The sequence below is a fragment of the Phocoena phocoena genome, chromosome 19 (assembly GCF_963924675.1).
Source record: "Phocoena phocoena chromosome 19, mPhoPho1.1, whole genome shotgun sequence".
In the NCBI taxonomy this organism is placed as follows: Eukaryota; Metazoa; Chordata; class Mammalia; order Artiodactyla; family Phocoenidae; genus Phocoena; species Phocoena phocoena.
Window position 1 is genome coordinate 50,003,435 of NC_089237.1, and position 26,986 is coordinate 50,030,420.

The following is a 26,986-nucleotide window of genomic DNA, read 5'->3' on the forward strand; positions in this document are numbered from 1 at the left end:
AAAGGCAGCAAACAGTACTAAACATAATAAATAGGTGAACTCTATGTACATTATAAGGAAATAAATGTTATGGAAAAAGAAAAATTAGAACAGGATAAGAGCAAGTTGTGGTAGGTGGGGGAGGGAGGTGGGCAGGCTGCAATGTTAAATGGGGTGGTCAGGATAGGCCTCATGAGGTGGAGGCAATTGGTCAAAGATTTGAAGATGAGGGGCTCAGCCAAACATATATCTGGGGGAAGGTCATCAAATTGTTTAGTACTATATTTAAGTCTGTGTCCAAATAATTTCTCTAACAGAAAACAAAAAAGTACAACTTCTATTACCATAATGATATTAGTTGAAGCATTACAACAAAAATATTTGGACTGAAATATTTCTACAGATGAATACATTCCTTCATACCTTTTTCATTTCATTTTCTAAATTTTCCTCCTCTTGACCTTCAGACAGCCTTCTCCTTAAATCAGCTATTTCCCTCTCTGCGGATTCTCGATACTGTGCCCACTGTGTCCGCTCCTGCTCCAGCCTAAGGTGGAACTGATGTTCATAGTCACGAACTGTTTCTACAAAACATCACCAAATATTTCTAAGCATTCTGGAAAAAATGTCCTGGCACACTAAAATTTTAGAAGTAGTTATATAAAGAATTTAAGCCTAGTTTCTGGAAATCTTTTAATTCACTAAAAACAAAAGCACTAAACTAACATTTCTAGTTCTTACTACAGGTAGAAATTTTGCTAAGGACCTTAAATCATCTCTAATCTTCACAATAAACCTGTGCCACATGTTATTTTACAGATGAGGAAAGCTCAGGAGAGGTTAAATACTCTGGCCAATATTTCATAACCAGAAAGAAACAGAGCTAGAATTCAAACCTAAGGCCAACTCTAAACCCTATGTTCTTAGATACAACACTATGACTCCTAAGACAAATATAACGTGTCACCCCAATACAACTATATGCCTGAAAGGGTGAGAAAAGGGATATATTTTCAGAATGTTTTTACTATAACCCAAGATTCTAACTTGAGACAAATTCTATAAAGTCTTTACAAAATGACTTTATCTTTAATACAATCTAAAAACATGTGATAAACACTGCTGGTTGTCCATTAATTTCCACTCTTTCTTCTTTCTTACTAACAAAACCCCAATTTTGTTTAGAAGTCAACGGCCAATTTTAAAACTAGAGTTTCTAGATGCCTTGGTAGTTATGTGTAATCAGAAACCTCTATAAAGTGTGTGTGGGGTTGTGGGGCAGGGGGAAATATGCTGGAGATTTCTAGAAAGTTTTTGCTTTACTCAGGCGGACTAGAGGAAGAGCAGTCATTTTTTTCAGCCACAAGGCAAAATGAAGTTGAAAACCACATGCTAAGGGTGAAGGAAAAGAAAAGCTGAAGGAGCCTAGGACAGTGATGACATCAGGAACCACTGTACCCAGCCCTAGGTTACCTACCTCTGGATTTCTCATGTGAAAAAAACGAACTCTTATTTGGGTAAGCTGTTATGGTCAGGAATGTAACATGAGGCTTAGAGTAATCCCTAGGTGATGGCCACAAACTCAGAAAACAGTGCTTGTCTTACCTGCCTTCTCACAGAGTACTAAGGCAAAAGTGACACATAACTGCGAAGACGGGAAAAAAAGTCATCACTATTTCACATTTATATTATTAACAAAACTAATTCTGGAAACCCAAAGATTCAGGGGGCAGCTTATTTCATTATCATTTTTTCAGAAATGCAGGAATTAATAAGCACTAGTGCTAAAAGTTGATAGAGACTAAACTACTACTCTTCCTTTGGACCAAGGGTCACCAGCTGGTAGCTCATAAAGCCTATTCTAACCCACAGGCCACTCTACCTCATAGACTGAATGAAGATTTCACATAAAAATCCAAATTTTTCTTTACAATGTAACATTATGGCAACACTGGCCTGGATGGGCAATAATTAGCTGGAACTAATAAGTGTAAATAGTAACTTCACTCTTTGCATGGGAGGTCTCTCCAGTTCTGCACACTTCCTGTGCCCACACACAGCTTCATTCATTGACATTACTGGCCTGCCTCTCCTATAAGAAAATCCATTATGAAGCCCTGCTTTAAACCTTATAATGAACTATAGTTTTCATTTAATGCAGTATCTCTGTAACACTCTCATCATAATTCTCCATTATTAAATTTGTTAAAGATACAGATGATATATCCATTGGCCTCCCTTTTATTTTGAATATGACAGTACATCTTGAAGATGGTAATACATAAAGCCACAAATGAAATGTAAATGAAACTCAGGATATATTTTAAGACCTTCTGAAAATGTTCTCAATCATCAGAATCAGTTATGTTAGAAAATCATAAAATAGATCTGTCTTTATCTTTACCTTTCATAACAGCCTGAAGTGAAGCAACTTCTTCTCTCCACTGTCTTTTCACTTCATCTATAGCTTCTTGCTTGGTATTCTCAGACACCGTGGCAATGGCCTTGATATTTTCCATCTCTGCTTGGGCTTCCCACAGCTGTGTCCGAAGATGTCCCAAATCATCTTGTGCAGCTTGTAAAACTGCATTTTGCCTCTTCAGATCCTCTAGGGAAAAAAAAGACTTTCCATTAATGAAAAGTTTACCTTTATCAGGCTGACATTCTAATGAAAAAATTAAGCATTACATTTTTATATGTTAACTTAGAAAATCATTTTAATAAAGGTAAGATTTACCGTATGCTGGGTATCACGAATCAATTATTAACGACCTAACCGAAGAGCGATTAAGGCCATATAGTTGTAGAACTAAATTTAGGCTCTTTCACCCACTGGCTAACTTATTTAACCTCTCTGGCCTCAGTTTCCACATCGACAAAATTAGAATAAAAATACCCACCTCAGAAAGTTGTTTTAATGATAAAACAAGTTATTGAAACACAATTCAAGAAATGGTTAATAAAAGAAAGCCAGAGTACATGGCAGATAACTAGGTCTAGGCTTTTTTAAAGTTGGGATTAATTTCTCGGCACCCCTTTACCATCTGTTAAATATTAAATTGATCTGATGTGCCTACTACATGATTTAAGCCTAAGTAGGATATCTGTTCGGCCAAACTGACTTCCAAAAAAGATGAACCTACCAACAGTATATAGGGGTGTGTCTGTTTTCTCACACCCTTACCAACAGTCACTATTTTCCATTTTTTTAAGTCCTTGCCAACATCATGGGTAGAAAATGGTGAGTTTTAAAATCTGTATTTCCCTATTAATAGAGAGGTTGAGTATCTTTTCATACATTTATTAGCGACCAGTATTTCCTCTTTGGTGATATCTTTTACCTGTGATTTCCAATGAATTGTTTTTCTTCTAATTTGGGAGAATATTTTATACATACTGGATATTAATACTATTTTATCTTACAAAACTGTTCCCAGTCTGCTGCTGTTTGTCTCAACTTCCTTGTTTTTTTTTTTTTGCGGTACGCGGGCCTCTCACTGTTGTGGCCTCTCCCGTTGTGGAGCACAGGCTCCGGACACACAGGCTCAGCGGCCATGGCTCACGGGCCTAGCCGCTCCGCGGAATGTGGGATCTTCCCGGACCGGGGCACGAACCTGTGTCCCCTGCATCGGCAGGCGGACTCTCAACCACTGCGCCACCAGGGAAGCCCTCAACTTCCTTTTTAAAAAATATTTATGCAGAAGAACTGTTCATCTTTGCAAAGTCATCAATTTCCTTTACGGAGCACAATAACTACCTCGACCAGCCATGAAAACAATTTAAGTTCTAACGCTACTACTAACAGCTGTGTAACTTTAATGGAATCACAAGGCCATCAAGCCAGAATAATGGCAACACTTTTCTGTATAAACTTCTAAGTACTTGAAAAACGTCAAATAGATAGTATCAATGAAAGAACTTTTAAAAGTTGTAAAGATATTCCTCATTATCAAACAATCACAGGAATTAACAATTTGGTAGTTCAAATAACAGGAAAAAACCTAGTCATACTAATTTTAAGTGAAGTCATTTAAGAAATCTTTACTCTCTCAACGTCAGTTTCACATCATTTTGTCCCCACTATTAAAATATTTTGAAACACTAGCCAGACAGTTATAAGCATTAGTTGCAGAAAGTAACTATCTAAAGTATCCTGAAGGCAAGATGGCTACCTAATAAATAGTGGTAGGTGTGTGACTGGGAATGACCCAGAAACTGAGTAAAGACATAAACATGTGAAACCACAAAAGTGTGTGTGTGTATCAGCTCTATATTCTAAGTGCTATTTCATAAAATGTGAAATAAAAGACAAAGCATTATTTCTGGAATACTTTATTAATTTCTGAGAAATTAATACAATTCTGTCAAGGCTCAAGTCTATATACTTAACACCTCCTCATGCTAATTATCCCTGCTACTTTTGACTTCTTGGAAATCTCCCAGAGCTATTCACTACCACATTGTCACCATGAAAAGAAAAACTGCAAATAAATAATAAACCTAAATACTAATTTTGGCATGCTTCCTCACAGTTAAAAGCAGTATAGAGATCCTGGAGGAAGAGTGGATCAAATTTTATTCCTGACTCACTTTATAAATATTTACATAAGACATAATATACATTATTTATTATACATGATATATAGTATATATGTTAAATATATGTATATGTGTATATTTAAACCAGGAAACAAATAGAACTTTAAAAAAATTTTGTAACAAAGCAATTCAAACATGGTAGCCAATAGTACAAATTATTATTAAAGAACAATTTTTTGTTTTTGCATATGTAATTATGAAGATTTACAAACTCAAAAGTTGAGAGCATTATATTACAACAATCTTCCACATACCTATCACCAATTATAATGATTTTGCCATTTATTTCAACTATTCTTTTTTAAAAGTAAGTCCCAGAAACTGTATTACAGTATCTAATGCACTACATATGCATCTCTGACAACATGGATATTTTCTTACATGTACACAGTGCCACTGTCACACCTAACTAATAATTGTTTGATATAATCTAATACTCAATCTTACTGAAATTTCCCCAATTGCCACTAAAATGTCTTCTTGAAGATTTGTTTGAATTAGGATCCAAACAAGACACTTCATTTGGTGATACTCATACTTTATAAAATACTTCACAGAAACAAATATAATAAAGAATTCTGTAATGGACACCTATTACCTATCACCTGGCTTAATAATTTTTAACATTATTGCTACATCAGCTTCAATTTCTTTTTAACCTTAAGAAATGAAACATTACAAATACACTACTTTCTTCAGAGTAACAACTATCAGGAATTTGGAGTTATCATTACCATGCATATTTTACACCTTTATGTTACAGGTTTTTAAACCTTAAGGCTCTCGTAGCATAGTATTCTTCTGCAATTACCTCACATCTATCAGTTTTTGAGATTGCTAATACATGCAACTACCTCATTCGTTAACTGCAATACCAGAGTACCAACAGATCAGCTATTATAGTTCAGGGGCATTCACGTGTGAGCTAGGAATCTACTTTTTCTATACAGATGTTCCCCTTGTTCTAAACTCTTGCCCCAGTCTTCCCATGTTTATAATGTCATCTATGTCATATATCAAATTTCCACATATATGTGGATCTGATTATGAAACCTCTATGCTATAAATATGGTCTATTTGTCTATTCTCATGCCAATACTATATTGTCTAGACTAGTATAGCATTATTTATAATATTTAGCATAATCTTGTGTATGTTTAAAATTTTCCATAGTAAATAATTTTAAAAGCCCATGATAGTTTTGAATAAAGTGGGGGGACTTGGCCTCCCAGATATCAAAAATTATTATAAGCCTCATGCACCAATCACTCAGATCCAGCAACCATACCCCCGCAGGCAATCTTGTCCCATCCACCAGTTTGCATTCTACAACTTATTGTTTTGAGATAAGTCACAGACATTTTTTTAAATTAATAAACCTTACTTTTTAGAGCAATGTTGGGTCCACAGCGAAACTGAGCAGAAAGTACAGAGTTCCCATAAACTCCCTGCCTCCCCACGCACAACCTCCTCTACTGCTGACATCCCCCACCACAGCAGTACCTCTGTCACCATCTCTGAACTTACAGTGACACATCCTTATTAGTCGCAGTCCAAAGTTTACATCAGGATAATGTATAATGATGTGTGTCCACCAATCTTATGCAGAGAAGTTTCACTCCCCTAAAAATCCTCTCTGCTTTGCTTAGTCATTCCTCCTATCCTCCTAACCCCTGGCAACCACTTAGCTTTTTCACTGTCTCGATAGTTTTGCCTTTTCCAGAAAGTCATACAGTTAGAATCACACAGATTCTTTTCAGATTGGCTTCTTTCACTTCATAATACACATCTGTTTCCTCTATGACTTTTCACGACTTGATAGCTCATTTCCTTTTCACACTGAATAATATTCCACTGTACCACAGTTCACCTGCTCATCTACTGAAGGACATCTTGGTTGCTTCCAAGTTTTGGCAATTATGAATAAAGTTGCTATAAACATCCATGTGCAGGTTTTTGCATGGACATACATTTTCAACTCATTCAGGTAAATACCAAGGATCAAAATTGCTGAATCATATGCTAAGAGTATATTTACTTTTGTAAGAAACTGCCAAACTGCCTTCCAAAGTGGCTGTACCATTTTGCATTCCCACCAGCAATGAATGAAAGTACCTGTTGCTCCACATCATCAGCAGCTTTTGGTGTTTTAGATTTGAGCCATTTTAATAGGTTTGTAGTGATTGCTCATTGTTTTAACGTATTCACAGACTGGTGCAACCATCACCACAATCAACTTTGGAACATTTTAATCACCCCAGAAAGAAATTCAATACTTTTTATCACCCCCCAACCCTCTAACCTGGCAGTCTTAGGCAACCACTAATCTACTTTCTATCCCTATCACCTATTCTGGACATTTCATATAAATGGAATCATACATACTTTGTGACTGGCTTTTGTCACTTACCATAGTTCTTTCAAGGTTCATCTATGTTGTACTCTGAGTATGTCATTCCTTTTTATGGAGGAATAACAAAAACAATTTGTTTATTCATGTATCAGTTGACAGATATTTGGTTGTTCGTCACTTTTTGACTACTATGAATAATGCTGCTATGAAAATTCACATAGAAATTTATGTATGGACATGTTTTCTTTTCTCTTGTATATACTTAGAAGTGGAACTGCTGGGTCAAATGGTAACTCTATGATTAACCATTTGAGGAAGTGAAAGGCTGTTTTACAAAGTTACTAGACCATTTAACATTCCTGTCAGCAATGTATGAGGGTTTTGATTTTCCACATCTTTGCCAACTCTTGTTATTAACTGACTTGGATATAGCCATCTTAATGGGTGTGAAGTGGCATCTCATTGTAATTTTGTGCTTCCCTGGCAGATAATGACACTGAGCATCTCAACATGTGCTTACTGACCATTTATGTATCTTCTCTGGATAAATGTCTATTCAGAACTGTTCACCATTTTTAATTGGGCTGTCTTTTATTATTGAATTGTAAGAGTTCTTTATATAAGCTAGATAAAAGTCCCTTATCTGATACAATATTTGCAAACTTTTCTCCCATTTGGTGGATTGTCTTTTCACTTTTTGGATAGTGCACTTGGGAGCACAAAATTTTTAATTTTTCACAAAGTCCAACTTATCTAATTTTTCATTGTTTGTTTCTGCTTGTAGTGTCACATCTAAGAAATCACTGCTGAATCCAAAGTCACAAAGATTTACCCCTACATTTTCTCCTAAGAGTTTTATAGCTTACTTTTTAAACCTAGGGTCCTTGACACTTTTGTAGATGCCGGAGATCCAATGTCCTTCTATAACATGTAGACATCCAGATGTCTCAATACACTTCATTTAAAAGATGATTCCTGCCCTGCTAAATTGTTTTGGCACCTTGCAGGAAATCAATTTTTCGTATATATTTCTGGATTCACAATTCTATTACATTGAATTACTCCTATCCTTATACCAGAACCACACACTATCTTGATTACTGTTGCTTTGTAGTAAGTTTTGTGATTCCTCCAACTTTGTTTTCCAAGAATATTTGGCTGTTCTGGATCCCTAGCATTTTCACACAAATTTTAGGGTCAAACTGTCAACTTCTACAAAGCAAGCAACTGAGATACTGAAAGACACTGCATTACATCTGTATATCAGGGGAGTATTGCTAATGCTAAATCTCTTGATGTATGAACATGGGATGTCTTTCCAGTTATTTAGACCTCTAAGTTTTTTTTCACCAGTGTTTTTGAACTTCCCAGAGTGTAAGTGTACAATAAGTACACTTGTTAAATTTCTTTATTATTCTTTTTTTTTTTTTTTGGCCACACCACACAGCATGTGGGATCTTCCCGGACCAGGGATTGAACCTGTGCCCCCTGCAGTGGTGCAGTGGAAGCGTGGACTCTTAACCACTGGACTGCCAGGGAAGTTCTATTATTCATTTTTGATGCTATTGTAACTGAAATTGTTTCCTTAATTTCATTTTCAGATTACTCGTTGCAAGTGTATGGAAATACAACTGGTTTTTGTATATTCATCTTGTATCCTGCAACCCTGCTGAATTCATGTATTACTACAAATGTTTTTTTTAGTGGATTCCCTATGATTTTCTATATAAAAGGTTATCTAAGAATAGAAATAGTTTTACTTCTCCCTTCCAATCTGGATTCCTTTTTATTCCCCCACCCGCCCCGTTTCCTTTTGGCCTAATTGCTCTGGATGAATAGAAGTGGTGAAAGTGGACATCACTGTCTTGTTCCAATCTTACGGAGAAAGCATTCAGTCTTTAACCATTAAGTGTGATAATGTTAGCTTCGGGCTTTTTGTAGATGCCCTTTATCAGGTTGAAGTTTCCTTCTGTTCCTAGTTCGGTTAGTGTTTTTATCATAAAAGGGTGTTGAATTTTGTCAAATGCCTTTTCTGTGTCTTCAGAGACGATCGTAAGTTTTTGTTTTTCATCCTATTAATGTGGTGCGTTACATTAACTGATTTTTCAGGTATTGAACCAACCTTGCATTGTTAGGAAAAATCCAATTTAGTCATGGTATATCATTCTTCTTATGTGTTGCTGAATTTCTTGCTAGTATTTTGCTGAGGATTTTTGCATCTATATCCATAAGGAATATTGGTCTGTAATTTTTTCGTTTTGTTTTTTGCTTGTGATGTCCATGTTGTTTTGATATAGGGTAATAATACTAGCTTCATAAAATGAGTATGGAAGTGCATCCTTCCTGTCTACTTTTTAGGAGAGTTTGAGAAGAATTAGTATTAATTCTTTGAACATATGGTAAAATTCACTACTTAAGCCATCTGAACCTAGGCTTTTCTTTTCATATTTTGTGGGTAGTTTTTAAATTACAAATTCAATCTCTTTATTTGCTATGGGTCTAATTCAGATTTTCTACTTCTTCAGTCGGTATCTGTATCTTTCTAGGAATTTGTCCACTTCCTCATTCACAGTATTCCCTTACACTTCTTTTTAATTTCTGTAAGGTCAGTAGTAATGGCCCTGTATTCATTTCTTGGTCAATCTAGCTAAAGATTTGTCAATTTGTTGGTCTTTCCAAAGAAAGCACTATCAGTTTCATTGATTTTCATCACTGATTTTTCTATTCTGTACTTCACTGATTTTTTACTTTAATCTTATTAATTCCTTCCTTCTACTTGCTGTAGGTTTCATTAACACTTTTTCCAGTGTCTTAAGGTGAAAGATTAGTGATTTGAAATATTTCATTTTTTATACAGGCATTTATAGTTACATATGTCTAAGGACTGATGTAGCTGCATCACATAAGGATTGGAATGGTATGTCTACAATTCCATTTATCTCAAAGCATTTTCTAATTTTCTTTGTGATTTCTCTTCCAGCTACTGACTACTCAGGAGTGTATTACCTAATTTCCACATATTTGTGAGTTTCCCAAATTTCATTCCATTGTGGTCAGAGAACAAACATTGTATTATCAATCCTTTTATACTCAAATCTACTTCCTTGTTGATCTTCTCCGTGGAATACTGAAAAATACAACTCTTATTGTCAAACTGTGTATCTCTCCCTTCATTTCTGTCAGTTTGCTTCCTGTATTGTGGGACTCTGTAGTTAGATGTGTAACTATTTTGTCTTCCTGATGGATCGGTCCTTTGTCACTATAAAATGTCATTCTTTACTACCATTTTTGGTTTAAAATCTATTTTCCCTGATATTAGTATGGTCTTTCCAGCTTTCTTATTGTTGCTGTAGGCAAAATACATTTTTTTCAGACTTTCACTTTCACTCTATTTGTATCTTTGAATCTAAAATGTATCAACTAGACAGCATATAGTTGGATCTTGTTTTATTAACCACTCTGAAACTCTCTGCCTTTTGTTTGGATTCTTTAATCCATTCACATTTAATACTATTAATGTCACAATATTGTTGGATTTAAGTTTGCAGCTTTTGTTTACTGTATCTTATGTCCTTTTGCTCCTGTTCTTCTTTCATTGCTTTCTTTTGACTTAAGTGAATAATTTCTAATGTAACATATTAATTCCTTTCAAAATTATTTCATTATATTTTCTTGTGTTATTTCTTTAGTGGTTGCTCTAAGGCTTACCATGTACATCTATTTTTTTTTAATATTTATTTATTTATTTAGGCTGCACCGGGTCTTAGTTGCAGCACATGGGATCTTCATTGTGGCATGCAAGATCTTTTTAGTTGCAGCATGTGGACCTCTTAGTGGCAGCATGCAAACTCTCAGCTGCAGCAGGCATGCGGGATCTAGTTCCCCGACCAGGGATTGAACCCGGGCCCCCTGCAATGGAAGCACAGAGTCTTACCCACTGGACCACCAGGTAAGTCCTATTACCATATACATCTTAATAGAATCTACTTCAGATTTGTATAACCCTAATACCCATGAAACATAGAAATGTTACTCCTCTATAGCTCTCTTCCCTTTTTCCATGTCTATACTATTATTGCTATTACACTGCCACCTATATATGTTATACACCCAATGATACACTGCTATACTTATTGCTTCATATAATTGTCTTTAAAAATCTGAGAAAAGAAAGGAGACCAAGTATATATTTATACCATCTATTATATCGCCCTTCTTATATACCATTTCTGGCTTTCTCCACTTGATCTTGTGGGTTGGAATTACTATCTGGTGTCATTTCCTTAGTCCAATATAGCTTTCCTCCCATCCAACTCCTTTGTGCTGATATTGGCAAATATACTAAATTTCCATATGCTATGGGCTCAATAAAGCAAATATAAATATATATGTATTTTATGTGTGTATATATATACATATAAAAAATACACAATTACCTTTACTGGGGACTCTGTTTTTCTCACATGAATTCAAATTACTGTCTATAATTACTTGCTTTCAACTGAAGAACTTCCTTTAGTATTTTTTATAAGGCAGTCTGCTAAGAAAAAAATTCTCTCCGTTTTTTGGGGTTTTGTTGTTGTTGTTGTTGTTGTTTTGTGGTATGCAGGCCTCTCACTGTTGTGGCCTCTCCTGTTGCAGAGCACAGGCTCTGGACGCGCATGCTCAGCAGCCATGGCTCATGGGCCCAGCCGCTCCACGGTATGTGGGACCTTCCCAAACCGGGGCACAAACCCATGTCCCCTGCATTGGCAGGCAGACTCTCAACCACTGTGCCACCAGGGAAGCCGTTTGTTTTTTTTTTTAATCTGAGAATATCTTTATTTCATCTTCATGTTAGAAAGATGCTTTTGCTATATATAGGCTTCTTGGTTAACAGTTTTTTTTTCCCCCCTTTGAGCATTAAATGTAATCCCACTGCCTTGCTTCCATTGTTTCTAATGAGAAGTCAGCTGTTAATCTTATGATGTGTCTCTGTGTGGATCTCTTTGCACACCTCTATACTACTTGGAGTTCAATGAGCTTCTTAGATGTGCAATTTACTGCTTTTCATCAAATTTGGAAATTTTTCATCCATTTCCTCTTCAATTATTTTTTCTTTTCCTCTCTTTTCTCTGTCTAGCACTCCCATTATGTGTTTACTGACATATTTAATGATGTCCCACATTTCTACAATGCTCTTCATTTTTCTCTTTTCTTTCTGTACTTCGGACTGGATAATCTTAACTGACCTATCTTTAAGTTAATAAATTCTTTCTTCTGCCAGTTCAAATCTACTGTTGAGCTCCTATAGTGAATTTTTCATTTTAGTTATTATAATTTTCAACCCCAGAATTTCCACTGGGTTCTTTGTTACAATTTCTCCTTATTGATATTCTCTATTTGATGAAACACTGTCACACTTTACTTCTTTAAGCATAGTTTTCTTCAGCTCTTTAAATGTACTTATGACTTCCTTGAAGTCTCTGTCTATTAAATCTGACATCTGGTCACCCTCACATGCACTGCATGTTTTTTTTCCTTTGTATAGGCCACAGTTTCTCCTAATTTTTTTTTGTTTGAAAACATTTTTGGTAATACACTGCAATAACTCTAGAACTGGTTCAGCCCTACTCCCTTACCAGCTTGTTACTGTTGTCTGCTGTTTAGTGGTTGACTGGATTTTAGTAAAGTCTATTTCTTCTCTCCCACTTCCTCCAACTCCTGCAGTGTAAAACCTCTGATGTTGCTCCTCAGAAGGTACAGATTTGGACATGTGCAGTCACTCTGGGATGACAACAGTTTTTGCAGGGCTCCCTTCTGAGTATCTCTTTCCCTGACCCACATCCGTCAAACTCTATACTTACCTGCTGGTGCTCTTCTGAGTGATATATCTGCTTTAGAAACAGGGCACTGAGTGGTGGGAGATGAAGTGGTAGCCTCTGATGTCCTTGGCTTGCTTCTCCCAGCATAGAACCTCCACCCAACAAACAAGTTAGAGCAAAGGCTATCAGGGCCCCAATATTCTCAGTATGTACCACCCAAGTTAGAGCCTGCATCCTAAGGAGTAGGGGTGAGAGGGAAGAAAAGAGTTCCAGATCTCTTCGCCACACTCAACTGATACTTATCCTCTACAAGTGGCTGGGGTGGGGGTCCTCAACTGTGAACTCAGGAGAGAGGGAAACCTGTGTTCCCAGCATCACCTGCCTGGAGTGCAGTTTCCATCACACCAGGCTGGGAGAGAAGAAGGAGGAAGTGGTTCATGGATCAAATGTCCCAGACTCTGTTTTTACCAAGATTTAACAGATTTTCTTGGGAAAATGTTTCATTTGCTATATGCCTTAGGACTACTTCTAGAGACTTTAAATGGTTGTTCTTAAAAATAATTTTCCCAAGTTTTGCTGGGCAGTGGGTCTGTGGAGCTCCTCATATTACCATTCTAGAAATGGACCTCTCAAACTTATCATTTACCCATAAATATTTCAGTATATAACCCTAAAAGATAAAGGCCATTTTTTAAAAGTATATGTAACATAAAATTTACCATTTTCATCATTTTTAAGTGTACAGTTCAGTGGTGTTAAGTTATTCACCTTGTTGTGCAACCAATCTCCAAAACTTGTCATCTTACAAAACTAAAACTATACCCACTAAACAGCAACTCCCTATTTCCCTGCCTCCTCTAAGCCCTTGGCAACCACATTCTACTTTCTTTCTCTAAGTTTAATTTTTCTAGGCACCTCATATAAATGGAATCATACTGTCTTTTTCTGACTGCCTTATTTCACTTTATAAGGACCATTTTCACACCTGAAAAAAATTAACAATACCTGAATATCATCAAACCAGTGTTGAAATTTCCACTTGTCTAATGTTTTTAAAACAGTTCAGCTCTTTGAATCAGAATCCAAAAACGTCCATATACTACAGCTAGTTGATATCTATCTTAAGTCTCTATTAATCTATAGGTTTCTCCCTCCATCTCTTTTCTCCTTGTACTTTATTTGTTGAGGAAACTAGGTTGTCTCATAGAACTTCGCACAGTCTGGATTTGCTAACTGCAAACCTATAAATATAGATGAACTTGTTCCTTTTTTCTTTGCATTTCCTATAAATTGGCAGTTACCTATAGTGGGTCACCATCTTCTTGAGCCTGTTCTTCTTTGTAAATCTGAAGACAGTCTGGAAGATCCAAAAGGGAATAAACTAGATTTTCACTGGAATTGCTCTCAACTTGTAGACTGAAGTGAAAGTTAGCATCTTTACAACACTAAGTCTTTCCACCTATGAACATGGTATCTCATTCCATTTATTCAGGCTTTCTTTTATGTCCTTTAACACTGTTTTATAACTTTCCTCTATAAAAGTTGTACACACCTTTGTTTAGACTTATTCCCAAGTGACTAAGGATTATGATTTTTACTTTTTTTAATTTACTTCAGGGTTGCTTTTTCTTCTTTTACTTCTCTAGTTACTGATATGGAGAAACATTATTGATTCTTCTATAGTGATCTTCATACCAACAATGCTGATAACTCTTTAGTTCTAATAGTGTGGATTCTCTTGGTTCCTCTATGTTGTTAATCATATGGATTCCACAGAGACAAAATTGTCATTAACTTCCCAAATTTTATAACTAATTTCCTTCTATTTTATTGCATTGGCTAGGAGGACCTACAGTATTAAAATGAATTAAAGTACTGACAATAGGTCTTCTTATCTTGTTTTATCATGAAGTATAATATATTCTATTAGTTTCTAATAGAAACAGAGAGGCCCCCTCAATTCCTCATTTGCTAGGAACTAGTATAAAGTCATATTACTAAAGTGTATTAACTTTTATTGAATGTGCTTTCTGGTTTTTCTCATTTGTTAATGCAGTGAGTTACATCAATAGATGTTGCAATGTTAAACTATCCTTGTGCTCCTAGTATGCATGGTCACGGTATATACTATGTTTTAATACTCCGCTGAAATCAATTTTTTAAAAACAATTTTTTAACTGCACCGCGTGGCGTGTGGGATCTTAGTTCTCTGACCAGGGATCGAACCCGCGCCCCCTGCACTGAAAGCACAGTGTCCTAACCACTGGACCACCAGGGAAGTCCCTGAAGTCAATTTTATTTAGGATTTTAAAGTCTATGGTCATAAACAAGACTGGTTTATTGGTACACTAGTATTACTGCTTCCGTTGTACTAATCCCACAAAATGAAGTGGATAGCTCTCTAGTTTTTTCTTGTTACTAACGCAGTATATAAAAGATAGGAACAAATTTTCCTTGAAGATTTTTTAAAATTTGCCTATAAAACTTATGCCTGTGACATCCTTTTGTGAGTAAGAATTCTGTTTATTGATTCCGTTTCTCTTATGGTTATGGTTTATTCAGTTTCTATTTGAGGTAATTCTGGTAACTCATATTTCCTAGAAAATTATTCATCTAAATTTACAATGTTTTTTGGCATAGACATACATGCACAATACTCCTATGTTTTCACATCTCTACTGTACCAGTAATTGTGTCTTTTTATTAGTTTTTTTAACCAAAAGATGTGGGGTTTTTTTAAGTTAAGTATAGTTGATTTACAATATTGTGTTAGTCTCAGGTATACAGCAAATTGATTCAGTTACATATTTTTTAATATTATTTTCCATTATAGGTTATTATAAGATATTGAATACAGTTCCCTGTTTTATATAGTAATTTCTTATTGTTTATCTATCTTATGTATAGTAGTTTGTTATCTGTTAATCCCATATGCCTAATGTATCCCTCCCCATCTCCCTTTCCCCTTTGATAACCTTAAGTGTGTTTTCTATGTCTGTGAATCTGTTTCTGTTTTGTATATAGATTCGTTTGTATTATTTTTTAGATTCTACATATAAGTGGTATCATATATTTGTCTTTCTCTAACCTACTTCTCTTAGTATGATATTATCTAGGCCCATCTATGTTGCTGCAAATGGCAATAGTTCATTCCTTTTTATGGCTGAATAGTATTCCATTGTGCACGCACGTGCGCGTGTGTATGTGTGTGTATCTCTATATATCACATCTTCTTAAACCAATCATCAGTTAATGGGCACTTGGGTTGTTTCCATGTCTTGGCTATTATAAATAGGGTTATCATATTAAGTGAAGTAAGTCAGATACATAAAGACAAACACTATGTGGTATTTGTAACACTATAAATCAACTATACTTAAATTTTTTTTTAATTTTTAAAAATATAGTGCTGCTGTGAACACTTGGATCTTTTCAAATTAGAGTTTTCATCCAAAACATGTGCTTTTGATTTTATTGAGCTTAACTCTTAACTTTGCTTTCTATTTCATTGATTTCTATTATTATTTTATTTCTTCTATTTCCTTTGGGTTCACTCTTTTTTCTAGCTTCTGGAGTTGAACATTTAGATCATTTAGTTTCAATTTCTCATGTTTTGTTTTGTTTTGTTTTTGTTTTTGTTTTTGTTTGTTTTGCGGTATACGGGCCTCTCCCGTTGTGGAGCACAGGCTCCGGATGCGCAGGCTCAGCGGCCATGGCTCACGGGCCCAACCGTTCCGCGGCATGTGGGATCTTCCCAGACCGGGGCACGAACCCGTGTCCCCTGCATCGGCAGGCAGACTCTCAACCACTGCGCCACCAGGGAAGCCCCTCTCATGTCTTTTAATAAATTAATTTTAATAAATGTTTTTAAAGTTATAAGCTTATTTTCAAAGTATTGTTTTAGCTGCATCCCACAAGTATATTCATTGTATTCTAAATATTTTGCAATCTTCATTATGACTTCCTCTTGAACTCATGAGCAACAGGAATGCACTCTTAGTTTCCAAACTTTAAAAAACATTTACATTGTTGCTTAAAATCTTTCTAACTGCAATAGGTAACAAAACATGGTAAGTAGCTTGACTTTTAAAATATGTTGAGTATTCCTTTGAGATATACACAATATTTTAAGTGCTCCTTATGAATATAAAAGGATGTATATTTTCAGTTTCTTGGGTACATCATTCCTAGGAGATCAAACTTTTTAAAATTCCGTTGCTCAAAGTTGTTGTATCTACCTACCGCTTGATCTAGCAATTGATATAATGTTAAACATCTCATATGTGTGCAGTTATCAACTTCTTGTAATTCTATCACCTTTTGTTTCTTTATGACATGCCATGGCTATTTTGTTAGGTAGAGACAAGTTCATGATTATTACATCCTCTTTGTAGACTGTTTCATTCATTGTGAAATACCCTTCTATGTCCCCGCAATGCTGTTTGCCATAAGTTCCAATTTTGTTATTATTGCCTCATTTGTCTTATTTTCTTCTTTTAAAAAATTAAAATGAACTCAGAAGTTTTTTGGTTTTGTTTTTTATAGTCAGATTTATTAGTTTCTATGGTTGGTACTGTTTCTTATATCCTATATGTTCCCTCTATGTTTACTTTTCTTGTAAATGTTATCTTTACTAGTTCTTCTGGTGATTTATGTGGGCGATAAATGCTCTCAGTTTTTATATGCCTGAAATATCTTATTTGCTCTCCCTCTTAAATAATTTAGCTGTACATAAAATTTTAGGTTGACAACTGCTTTTTCTCTGCACTCTGAAGATCTTATTTCATTGTCTCCAGGCATCTATTCTGCTTATGTGGTATCTCCTGTCAGCATAATTATTACTTCCCTCTGGTAGCTTTCAATATTTTCTTTTCATTCTTGAGGTTCCACGGTTTAAGATGCGTCAAAGTATGAATTTACTATTATTTACCCTACTTGGTACTCAGTATTTATGTTGAGGACTCACTACTGTTTCTTAATGCTTGAAAAAATCTCAGTTATTATCTCCTCAAATATTCTCTACTACTCCCTCCATTATCTTCTCCTGGAATTCTTTTGATGTGTGTTGGAGACTCAACTCATCCTCTGTGTCAATTGCTCTTTGATATTTCTCTGTCTCACTGGGAGGGAGAACTCCTCAATACCATTTTCTAATTTTTAAAATCTGTGTCTACCATTTAAACCATCTACTTACCTTATTTCAATTTATTTATTGTTTCCAAGATTTCTAATGGTTTTTAATTTTTTAAATATACTCTAATTTTATTTCCATATCTAAGTACCAACTTAAGGCATCTGAACCATAAATATCTTCCTAAACCTAGCTTTTAACTATTGCTCTGGTTAGTTAGCGTCAGAGCTTTATATATGTTATAACCATGTACAAAATCCTTTTGAACACCACTAGAAAATTCCACTGTCTTCTGGTGACTAACATGAGCTCTATTTCTACTATTCTCCTTCAAATTGAGAACTCTATGGCCTTTTGTTTGCTCCCTCGTGTAACAGGCTCTTACTCATTGCCCAAGATTGAGGATTTCCAAAACACAAACACTGTTGCAGTGCCAAGCTTTGTACTGAAATTGGTTAAAGCAGAAAGCTAAATCAAAAACATTTTTTTGAAAGCTAAATCTCTTTTTCAAGTTCAACAGAAAACCAACAAAACTTTCAGAAATATTTGTAACATTCCCAGTTGAAGAAGCTGGGAAAAGAATGGGTACTAAGGCAGGAACAGACAGTAAGAGGAGTCAAGAGGTAATAATCCCTTTTATTAGCACTCTTCATTACTATTTGCACTTATATTTCAGCCACTCTCCAAATAAATGAAAGCACAGCTATTACAACGCCAAAGCAAAAGCTATTCTTATTGGGAAAAACACCAGTATTTGGACTTCTGGGGTTACTGTGACCTGGTTTGCTGAAAGATAAAACAAAGACTACTGAACACATCAAAACCATGGCTTATACTGTTATCACCTGTGACAATCACAGAAGACTAGATATATACTTCATGCAATAATATAAGCTGCTGCTTTAGAGGACATCTTTCAATTTGTTTTTTATTATGATATAGGCAATCAGCCAAGCCATAAACTAAATCAACATTTACCTTTTACACACTGTGCAATTTCTTTAGAAATGACACCAAAAACTCTTAAAAAGGATCACAGTATTCCCTTTGAAATTTTGTAATAAGTTACCTCACCTGTTCTTTATGGCCAGTTTAAGTTCACTGAGAACTTCAGATAGTAAAGATACAATAGTACACATACAGATTATTTCTTGGGTCTAGCCGCAGTCAAAGCAATTTAACATAGCAGGCATGTTTTTGAACAAACCCATATGACAAGCTGCTTAGAGATATAAAACTGCAATTGATAATGTATTTCAGAAATGAGAGGTTCTTAGTCATTTTCATTTCTTCAGAATTTTACAGAAAAGTCCATTTATAATTTAAAAAAAGAAGATAAGGAAACCCTAGCATCTTTATTTGGGGATAGAGAAAAACAGAAAGCAAAATGAACAAACTTTGGACAAGATAAACTTGAATTTATTGGATAAGCAAAGACTGAAAGAAAAAAAGTGTAGAGAGGTTGATAAAGCGTCAGAATTATTGGTTGTGAGAAGTAAAGAGAAAAGAGAATGCCACTAGCTAGTATCACAGTGAGTTTGAATTGGTTATCAGAGGAAATACTGCCACGACCTCATACATACACACTAAAATGTATTACACTCACCCTGACAAGAACATACCATTGCACAGAGTTTAAAGTAGTATTTCATCAATTCAACGTTAAAACAAAATTTAAAAGGAAGATGTTAAAAAATTCACATGAACATACTGAAGAACTGGACAGAACTCATTTCTCAAGACAACAACATATATTCAAATAACAACGATAGTGTGCAAAATGTATTATCTACCCCAGTAGACTATACTTTCTTGAAGATGAAAACCATATTTCATTCATCCCAACCTCCACAGTGCCTTGCAGACTGCCACCATGCCTAGACAGGAACACCAGCTTTCCCATCTCCTTATCATCCTATGGAGGAACAAAATTAATAGGGAACAGCCAGCCCTCCTGCAACCCACAAGAAAACAGAATCCCATCCCACACTACAGTCAGTAAACCTTTCCAAGCCACGGGCTGAATTCTGTGAGGCCTAGGAATCTTCCAGCTTATTGAACAGTGGCTTTCAAACTGCTTTAACCATAATTCACAGCAAAACATATATTTTATCACACAACTCTATACATACGTGTGTATATGTAACTGAAACAAAAAATTTTGTTCAATTATACTTACTTAACCTTACCAAGTAAATAACGTGCTGTTACTTTCCACTGCATTTCTTTTTAAAACTTGCTGGTCACAACGCACTCAATTTTGCTATCCATCAAAGAGTTACAACATATAGTCTGAATAACACCACTTCAGGACAGTGGTCTTCAAAGTGGGGTACACCCGAGGGGGTACGTAAAGACTTTCCAAGGGATTCATAGGCACATGTTGTTTTAAAGGAATCAAACTCTAGATCCTCAACTTCCATAAATAATCTTTCCTAAAACAGAGAGCTATTTATGTGTAGATTCTCTTTGGCCACCTTCCTTTTCTTAACACCCTTCTCCCTACTTAACAAATGAAAGGCTTTCACCCATCCTGAGTTTTACTATGGTTCACTACCTTACTGTGTAAAAACTTCTCTGTGATATCAAACCAGAGGAACAATTTAAAATATCAATGTCAGTAACAAAAAAGTGAATGACTGGGCTTCCCTGGTGCCTCAGTGGTTAAGAATCCGCCTGCCAATGCAGGGGACACAGGTTCAAGCCCTGGTCCAGGAAGATCCCACATGCCGCAGAGCAACTAAGCCCGTGTCACAACTACTGAGCCTGCGCTCTAGAGCCCGCGAGCCACAACTACTGAGCCCACATGCCACAACTACTGAGGCCCACGCACTTAGAACCCGTGCTCCACAACAAGAGAAGCCACCGCAATGAGAAGCCTGCACACCGCAATGAAGAGTAGCCCGCGCTCGCCGCAACTAGAGAAAGCGCGCGTGCAGCAACAAAGACCCAACACAGCCAGAAATAAATGAATAAATAAACTTATTTTTAAAAAGTGAATGACTAATAACTGGGTAACGAATCTTTTGGCAGGTCATGTGGATTGCAAAGTCTATTTCAACAAAACTGAAAGAAGATCTGAGTTGTCAACCTACAGAATAAAAATATTTTTGAAGCTAGAGCACTATGTGATTTAACACGTAATTCAGAAAGAGTTAAGAGAATAACAGTCACTATTAAAAAAAAAAAACCCACTTCTATTTCTGTCTACTTATTTATGAGAGCAAGGGCTTATCTTTTTTTTTTTTGCCACACCGTGCAGCTTGTGGGATCTCAGTTCCCTGATCAGGGATTGAACCTGGGCCATAGCAGTGAAAGCCCAGAATCCTAACCACTAGGCCACCAGGGAACTCCCAACTTATATCCATTAAAAAAAAAAAAACTGAAACATACCTTTTTCTAGACATTAATAATATTCACCAGAGGTTAATGACTTAATTGGGAGGGAGAAGCAATATATCTCATAAGACCTGCATTTCCAATAATTTTTACAACTTAATAATTATTTTTTAAATGCGTACAATGTTTATGTAATCAATTGTCTACTTTAACTGTAATGATATCTCAATACAAAAGAAATTTACATGCATATTTTTATTGCAGAGACGTCTGACCAATTTTTTTAATGGCTTCCAAGCACAAAATATTACTTTAGGCCAGTGGTTCTCAAAGTGTGGCCCCTGAACCAACAATATCAGCATCACCTGGTAACTTTCTAGAAATGCAAATTCTAGGATCCCACAGACCTAGTGAATCAGAAACTCTGGGGGTGCGGCCCAGCAATCTTTGTTTTAACAAACCCTATAGGTAAAATTCTGAGGCACACTCAGGTCTGTGTGCTAAAAAACACTTTTTAGAATAAAATTCTGAGGGAGACATTAAAAAAAAAAACACACCTAACACAAGGAGGAGAAAAATGTAAAATTCCTAAAGAATTTATTCACGTATTTTTTATTAAATGGATGGTGACGGATATTAAATCACTATGATTGATTCCACTGGATATGTTTAAAAGCATGAGTTTTAATTTAAATTGTCAGTGTTAACAATACGATAGAATTTACATCCTTTGAATTTTTTACGTTTAAAATTAAAATTTTTTTAAGGTGTGAGGGATGTTTATAATCATTTTACAGACTATATAAACTTAAAAGTTGAAGGATCACTGGTCGAGAGTAGTGGTCCTCAAACTGTGGCCCTTGGACTGACCATACTGCAGTCGCCTACAAGTTTATTAGAAATGCAAATTCTCAGGCTCCAGCCCAACATACCGAGTTCCAACAAGTTCTCCAGGTGATTTTCATCCACTTTAAAGTTTGAGAGCTGCTGGCCTATACTAGAGCAGTGGTTCCCAAAATCTGGTGTGCATCTGAATTACCTGGTGAGCGTCTTAAAACACTGACTGCTAGCTAGACCCTAATCCCAGCGTGTCTGGCTCAATAAGTCTGGGGTAGGATCCAACATTTTGCATTTCTAACAAGTTTCCCAGGAGATAATAATGCTGATGCTGCTATTCCACAATCACACTTTGAGAATCACTCACTGGTCTAGAGGGCTGTGGAAATCATATCTATACTTTCCTATGTCAATACCCAAAATGTAAACCCTTTCCCTCATCCTTCAGAGTAGATCTCCCTCGTGATATGATCTCATACATTGGCCTTATACACTTTGCTTTTTTTTAAACAACTCACTATTACTTAATCTGTTTTCCTCAGTAGAGTTCAACTCCTATGAGTAAAAAAGCCACATGAATCTTGCCCCTTCTGTATACCCAGCACTTAGGCACAATGCCCACCTCATAGCAGGTATTAAACATATTAACTGATAATTAACATTTGTTGAATAAATTACATGAAATGTCAGTTTTACTATAACACAGCTAAGGCTATTATTAGAATGCCAACAGTCCTGATTTGCCCGGGGCTATCTCCCAAGTGCTAAGGGGACTGAAAGTCCTGTGTCCCAGGACTATCTAGCCTACCATCTTAAATATCATCAAGGGCAAAAGACAAAGGACTATCTGAATAACGCATTATTCAACTTGTTTTTCAATTTCGTTATTAACCCTAGCCTCTAAATAGGCTTCTATTATACTATGCAAGTAGAAATAAAATCAAGATTTATTCAATGATAAAATTAACATTGTACTACCAAGAAACTTGACATTTTAAGGCAGTTTTAGTATGGGGGTTAGGGGAAGACTTATAAACTTACCCTCTTTAGCCAAATACAACTCTTTAAATTTTGCTCTCTTTTGATTAAATTCTTGCTCAAGCTGCTGCTTTGCACGTAAAAATTCTGCATTAATTTTTTCCAATTCTGCTACCCGTTGCTGAAGAGAAACTGGAAAGAAAAATACTAGTTAACAAGTAATAACTTTTATTCATAAATTAAGTTACAAGAATAAATTAGTATTGTGGCTACACATTTCTGTAATGAAACAAGTGGTCAACCTTCTTCCAAAGATCTAATATATTCTAGGAAATTCTAATTTTTCAAAAAAGACACTTCTCCTAGACTTAATACACACATTGTGAGTGAATCATGTAAAGTGAAACAGCACATATATGGAGAATCGCATAAGGCAAATTTCCCAAAAGAAAGCTTCTAAGTTCCTTTGTATAACTGACAGAATGTCAATCCACTTACAGAATTGTTAAATTTTGGATTATTTGGGCTATTTACCCCACAAATGAACCCACTACCAATCTTGCTAGCTTCTGTCTCTCTCAAGTGTTATGAGCAAAATCTAAAGGGCACCCTGATTAGGACAGCCATACCAGCCTGAACTACTCTACCAATTTCAAGATGATTCATTACCATTATACTGAAATCATAATCAAGAAACCTTTCATATAGAAAGGATACAGAATCATACATTCTGTATGAACTCTCAATGACTGGGAGATTATCTGGTTTTTAGATTAACTTGATTGTGGTATGGCAGGGATTGGGACACATTTTTACTTTAGGGGCTCTATAATTTGGCCACAGCTAATTATATAAACACCTATTCTGACCAAACCCAGAGGGTCTTTTGGTTCAAGCAAGGAGAGGGAAATTCAGGAGTCCAAACCCCTGACCTCCTCCTTTTCCCCAACAGCAACCTAGCCACAAAGCTATGACCCTAATCGCTCCAGGGGATACTTATCAGTACTAACACCTCTGCCTGATTACCTAGGTCAGCAGAGGTCTCAGTTCCCTACAACGAGCCACCCCCAGATAATCATGATTTACTAAAATTTTAACCATGATCTGAGATTATCTCTGAAGGTCTTCCCCCCACAACCTATTACTCAATTTAATTGAGATTATAATTTTATAACACACAGAAAAAAGACTGGAAAAAATGCACCAATGATTTGTCTATGAGAAATAGAATTATGGCTCATTAATTTCTTCCATGTGCTTTTCAAAGCTCTCTACAACTCCTTTGATAATAAACAATTAACTAAAACCACTATTTGCTCATTCCCATGACATCTTCAAACTAGCTTCACTACAGATCTAACAGCATCGATGCAATCCATGGCAAAAAAAGGAAATGACAGCTGCTTTGAGTTCCATGTCATTAAAGGTAAGGAGTCATTTTGAGGAGCAAACATCTAGGATCTTTAGGTCAAAGCAAAGAATGACATCTGGTCATCTGAACATGTGCTAACCTTCGGAGAAAGACAAGGATGGAGAATCCACTGGAAGGAGGAAACGTGCAGTTATTTCATATTTACCATTTGAAATCATGAAGGAAATGGGTTCTCTGTGCTATTTACTTGTCTTGGTATTTTTATTGTCCAATTCCAATTGTTAAATAAATTAAGCAAATTTTCCACTTAACATTTTAAAGTTACTGGTACCTACTGATTAATACATGGGTTAAGGAAGGGCACTGGAAAATAAAGAAGAAAAAGCAGGATCCCTCTGTTCTTACTTTTCCCTAACAACTACATTCCCACCCACTACTACCTTCTACTAAAACACACTCACATACACACACACACAAAATGTCCATACCTTTCAACATTATATTTATATTTAGGAGCGAAGGCTAATGAATCAATAAAAACTAAAATGCAGCCTTTAAAATTACAGCCAATAAAGATTAAGCGTGTTTCCACTACTCCCAACGCTGTCCTGGCTCTGACCCACAGTTCAGGCGCCATCCACACCCACAGGTCTGGCTGCCTCTCTCACGATTCAGAACAAATTTCAATTCCAGGAGTCATGATCCCATTGAGGATACACCAAGTAACTCCCTTATTTGTTTTCTTAATAAAAAAACTTAAAATCCCCCCCCCAGTTTTTTTTAAATCCACCTCAAGTACTTCTAACATACTGCAACTCTACAACACAAAGGCCAAAACAACTGCTTTTTACAAGAATGCCTCTACTGCTATATGTAGAAAAATCAATTCACCTTGCATAAGACAGTTAGAAAGTTTACAAACAGGCATATCCTATATCATAATGCATGAGCAACCAACCACAAATCAAACTGAAAACAGATCTCATCACACAAAATACTTTATTATTTTTCTAACATGGTGACGAGCAGCTCACAATAACTAGCTAATAGTTCATGTAAAAACCACTTAGCCTGGCATATAGAAAAAAAAGGACGTTAGCTGTAAACTAGTGAGATTTACTGATATTAAATGAGTAAGGAGAGACTTCCATGGTGGTCCAGAGGTTAAGACTCCACTCTCCCAATGCAGGGGGCCAGGATTCGATCCCTGCTCAGGGAACTAGATCCCACGTGCCACAGCTAAAGATCCCGTGTGCCACAATTAAGACCTGGTGCAGCCAAATAAATAAATAAAATTTTTTTTTTTAATGAGTAAGGGAAAACAGCAGAGTGATCAACTGGCTTTGACAAAAGACCAGAAGTCACTTCTAGCCTCATGATTCTGACTCAGTTCCATGCTTAGACTTCCAGCTCATATCCTTCCCTACTACCTTGTATCAACATGGATGAACTGTTAACACCAACTTCAACAATATTAAGCCTGCTGTAACTCACAGCTGACAGCTATTAGTATAACAGCCTTTGTTAAACATTCCACACATTCCGTATATTGCTACCTTCGTTTGAGTAATAAAAAAAGGAGGGACACTATGTTATGCAATGGCTTCCTTTTTTTTTTTTTCTTCCCCCCTCCACCCCCATACGCGGGCCTCTCACTGTTGTGGCCTCTCCCATTGCGGAGCACAGGCTCCGGACGCGCAGGCTCAGCGGTCATGGCTCACGGGCCCAGCCGCTCCGCGGCATGCGGGATCTTCCCGGACCGGGTCACGAACCCATGTTCCCTGCATCGGCAGGCGGACTCTCAACCACTGCGCCACCAAGGAAGCCCTGCAATGGCTTCTTTTAATGCTTGATATCCAAAGGGAAAAATTATTACATCATTTATTCAAAATGTCTGCATTGGTGGTATAGGGGTGAGCATAGGTGCCTTCCAAAATGTCTGAATTAAGCAATACAGAAAGGAAAGAATAATATGGCAAATAAATGAAGGAAATATTCAATAATTCTTAGGTATATCTCCTTCCCTAATTTTGATATGAATGGGAGAATATGTAATAACTTAAAAATATCTTTAAGCCTCAAGCTGTGTCCTACTATTACATTCCTCTAAGAGTGTACTAAATTTGATGAGACACTATCAATGGGAAAAGAAAAAAATACTAGTAGTCTAGATCAAATACTACTACAATCAGAATCTTTTTGTTTAAAAATGTTCCAAGAAAACACCTATTTCAAGGAAGAAAGCGTAACTCCAGTGGAACAAAAGAATCTGAACAGTTCCTGAAACTCAGAAGTCTTAACCTGTGTATCACTGGCTTTTAAAATGAAACTGTTGGGCTTCCCTGGTGGCACAGTGCTTGAGAGTCTGCCTGCCGATGCAGGGGACACGGGTTCGTGCCCCGGTCCAGGAAGATCCCACATGCCGCGGAGCGGCTGGGCCCGTGAGCCATGGCCGCTGAGCCTGCGCGTCCGGAGCTCCGCAACGGGAGAGGCCACAACAGTGAGAGGCCCGCGTATCGCAAACAAAACAAAAACAAAAACAAAGTAAAATGAAACTGTTAAGTATGGTAGGTACGTACACCCATCCAATGGAA

The 26,986-nt window shown here is 36.3% G+C and overlaps 1 protein-coding gene across 1 annotated transcript in view; it reads right to left on the reverse strand.

Moving 5' to 3' along the window:
* RABEP1 (rabaptin, RAB GTPase binding effector protein 1) overlaps positions 1–26,986 on the reverse strand; it is a 105,330-nt gene that overhangs the window by 43,332 nt on the left and 35,012 nt on the right. The window contains exons 2-4 of the mRNA XM_065896572.1: positions 23,084–23,212; positions 2,384–2,587; positions 403–563 (exon numbers count right to left, since the gene is read on the reverse strand). Coding sequence (XP_065752644.1) covers positions 403–563; positions 2,384–2,587; positions 23,084–23,212 — 494 coding nt within the window. The remainder of the gene's footprint in view (positions 1–402; positions 564–2,383; positions 2,588–23,083; positions 23,213–26,986) is intronic.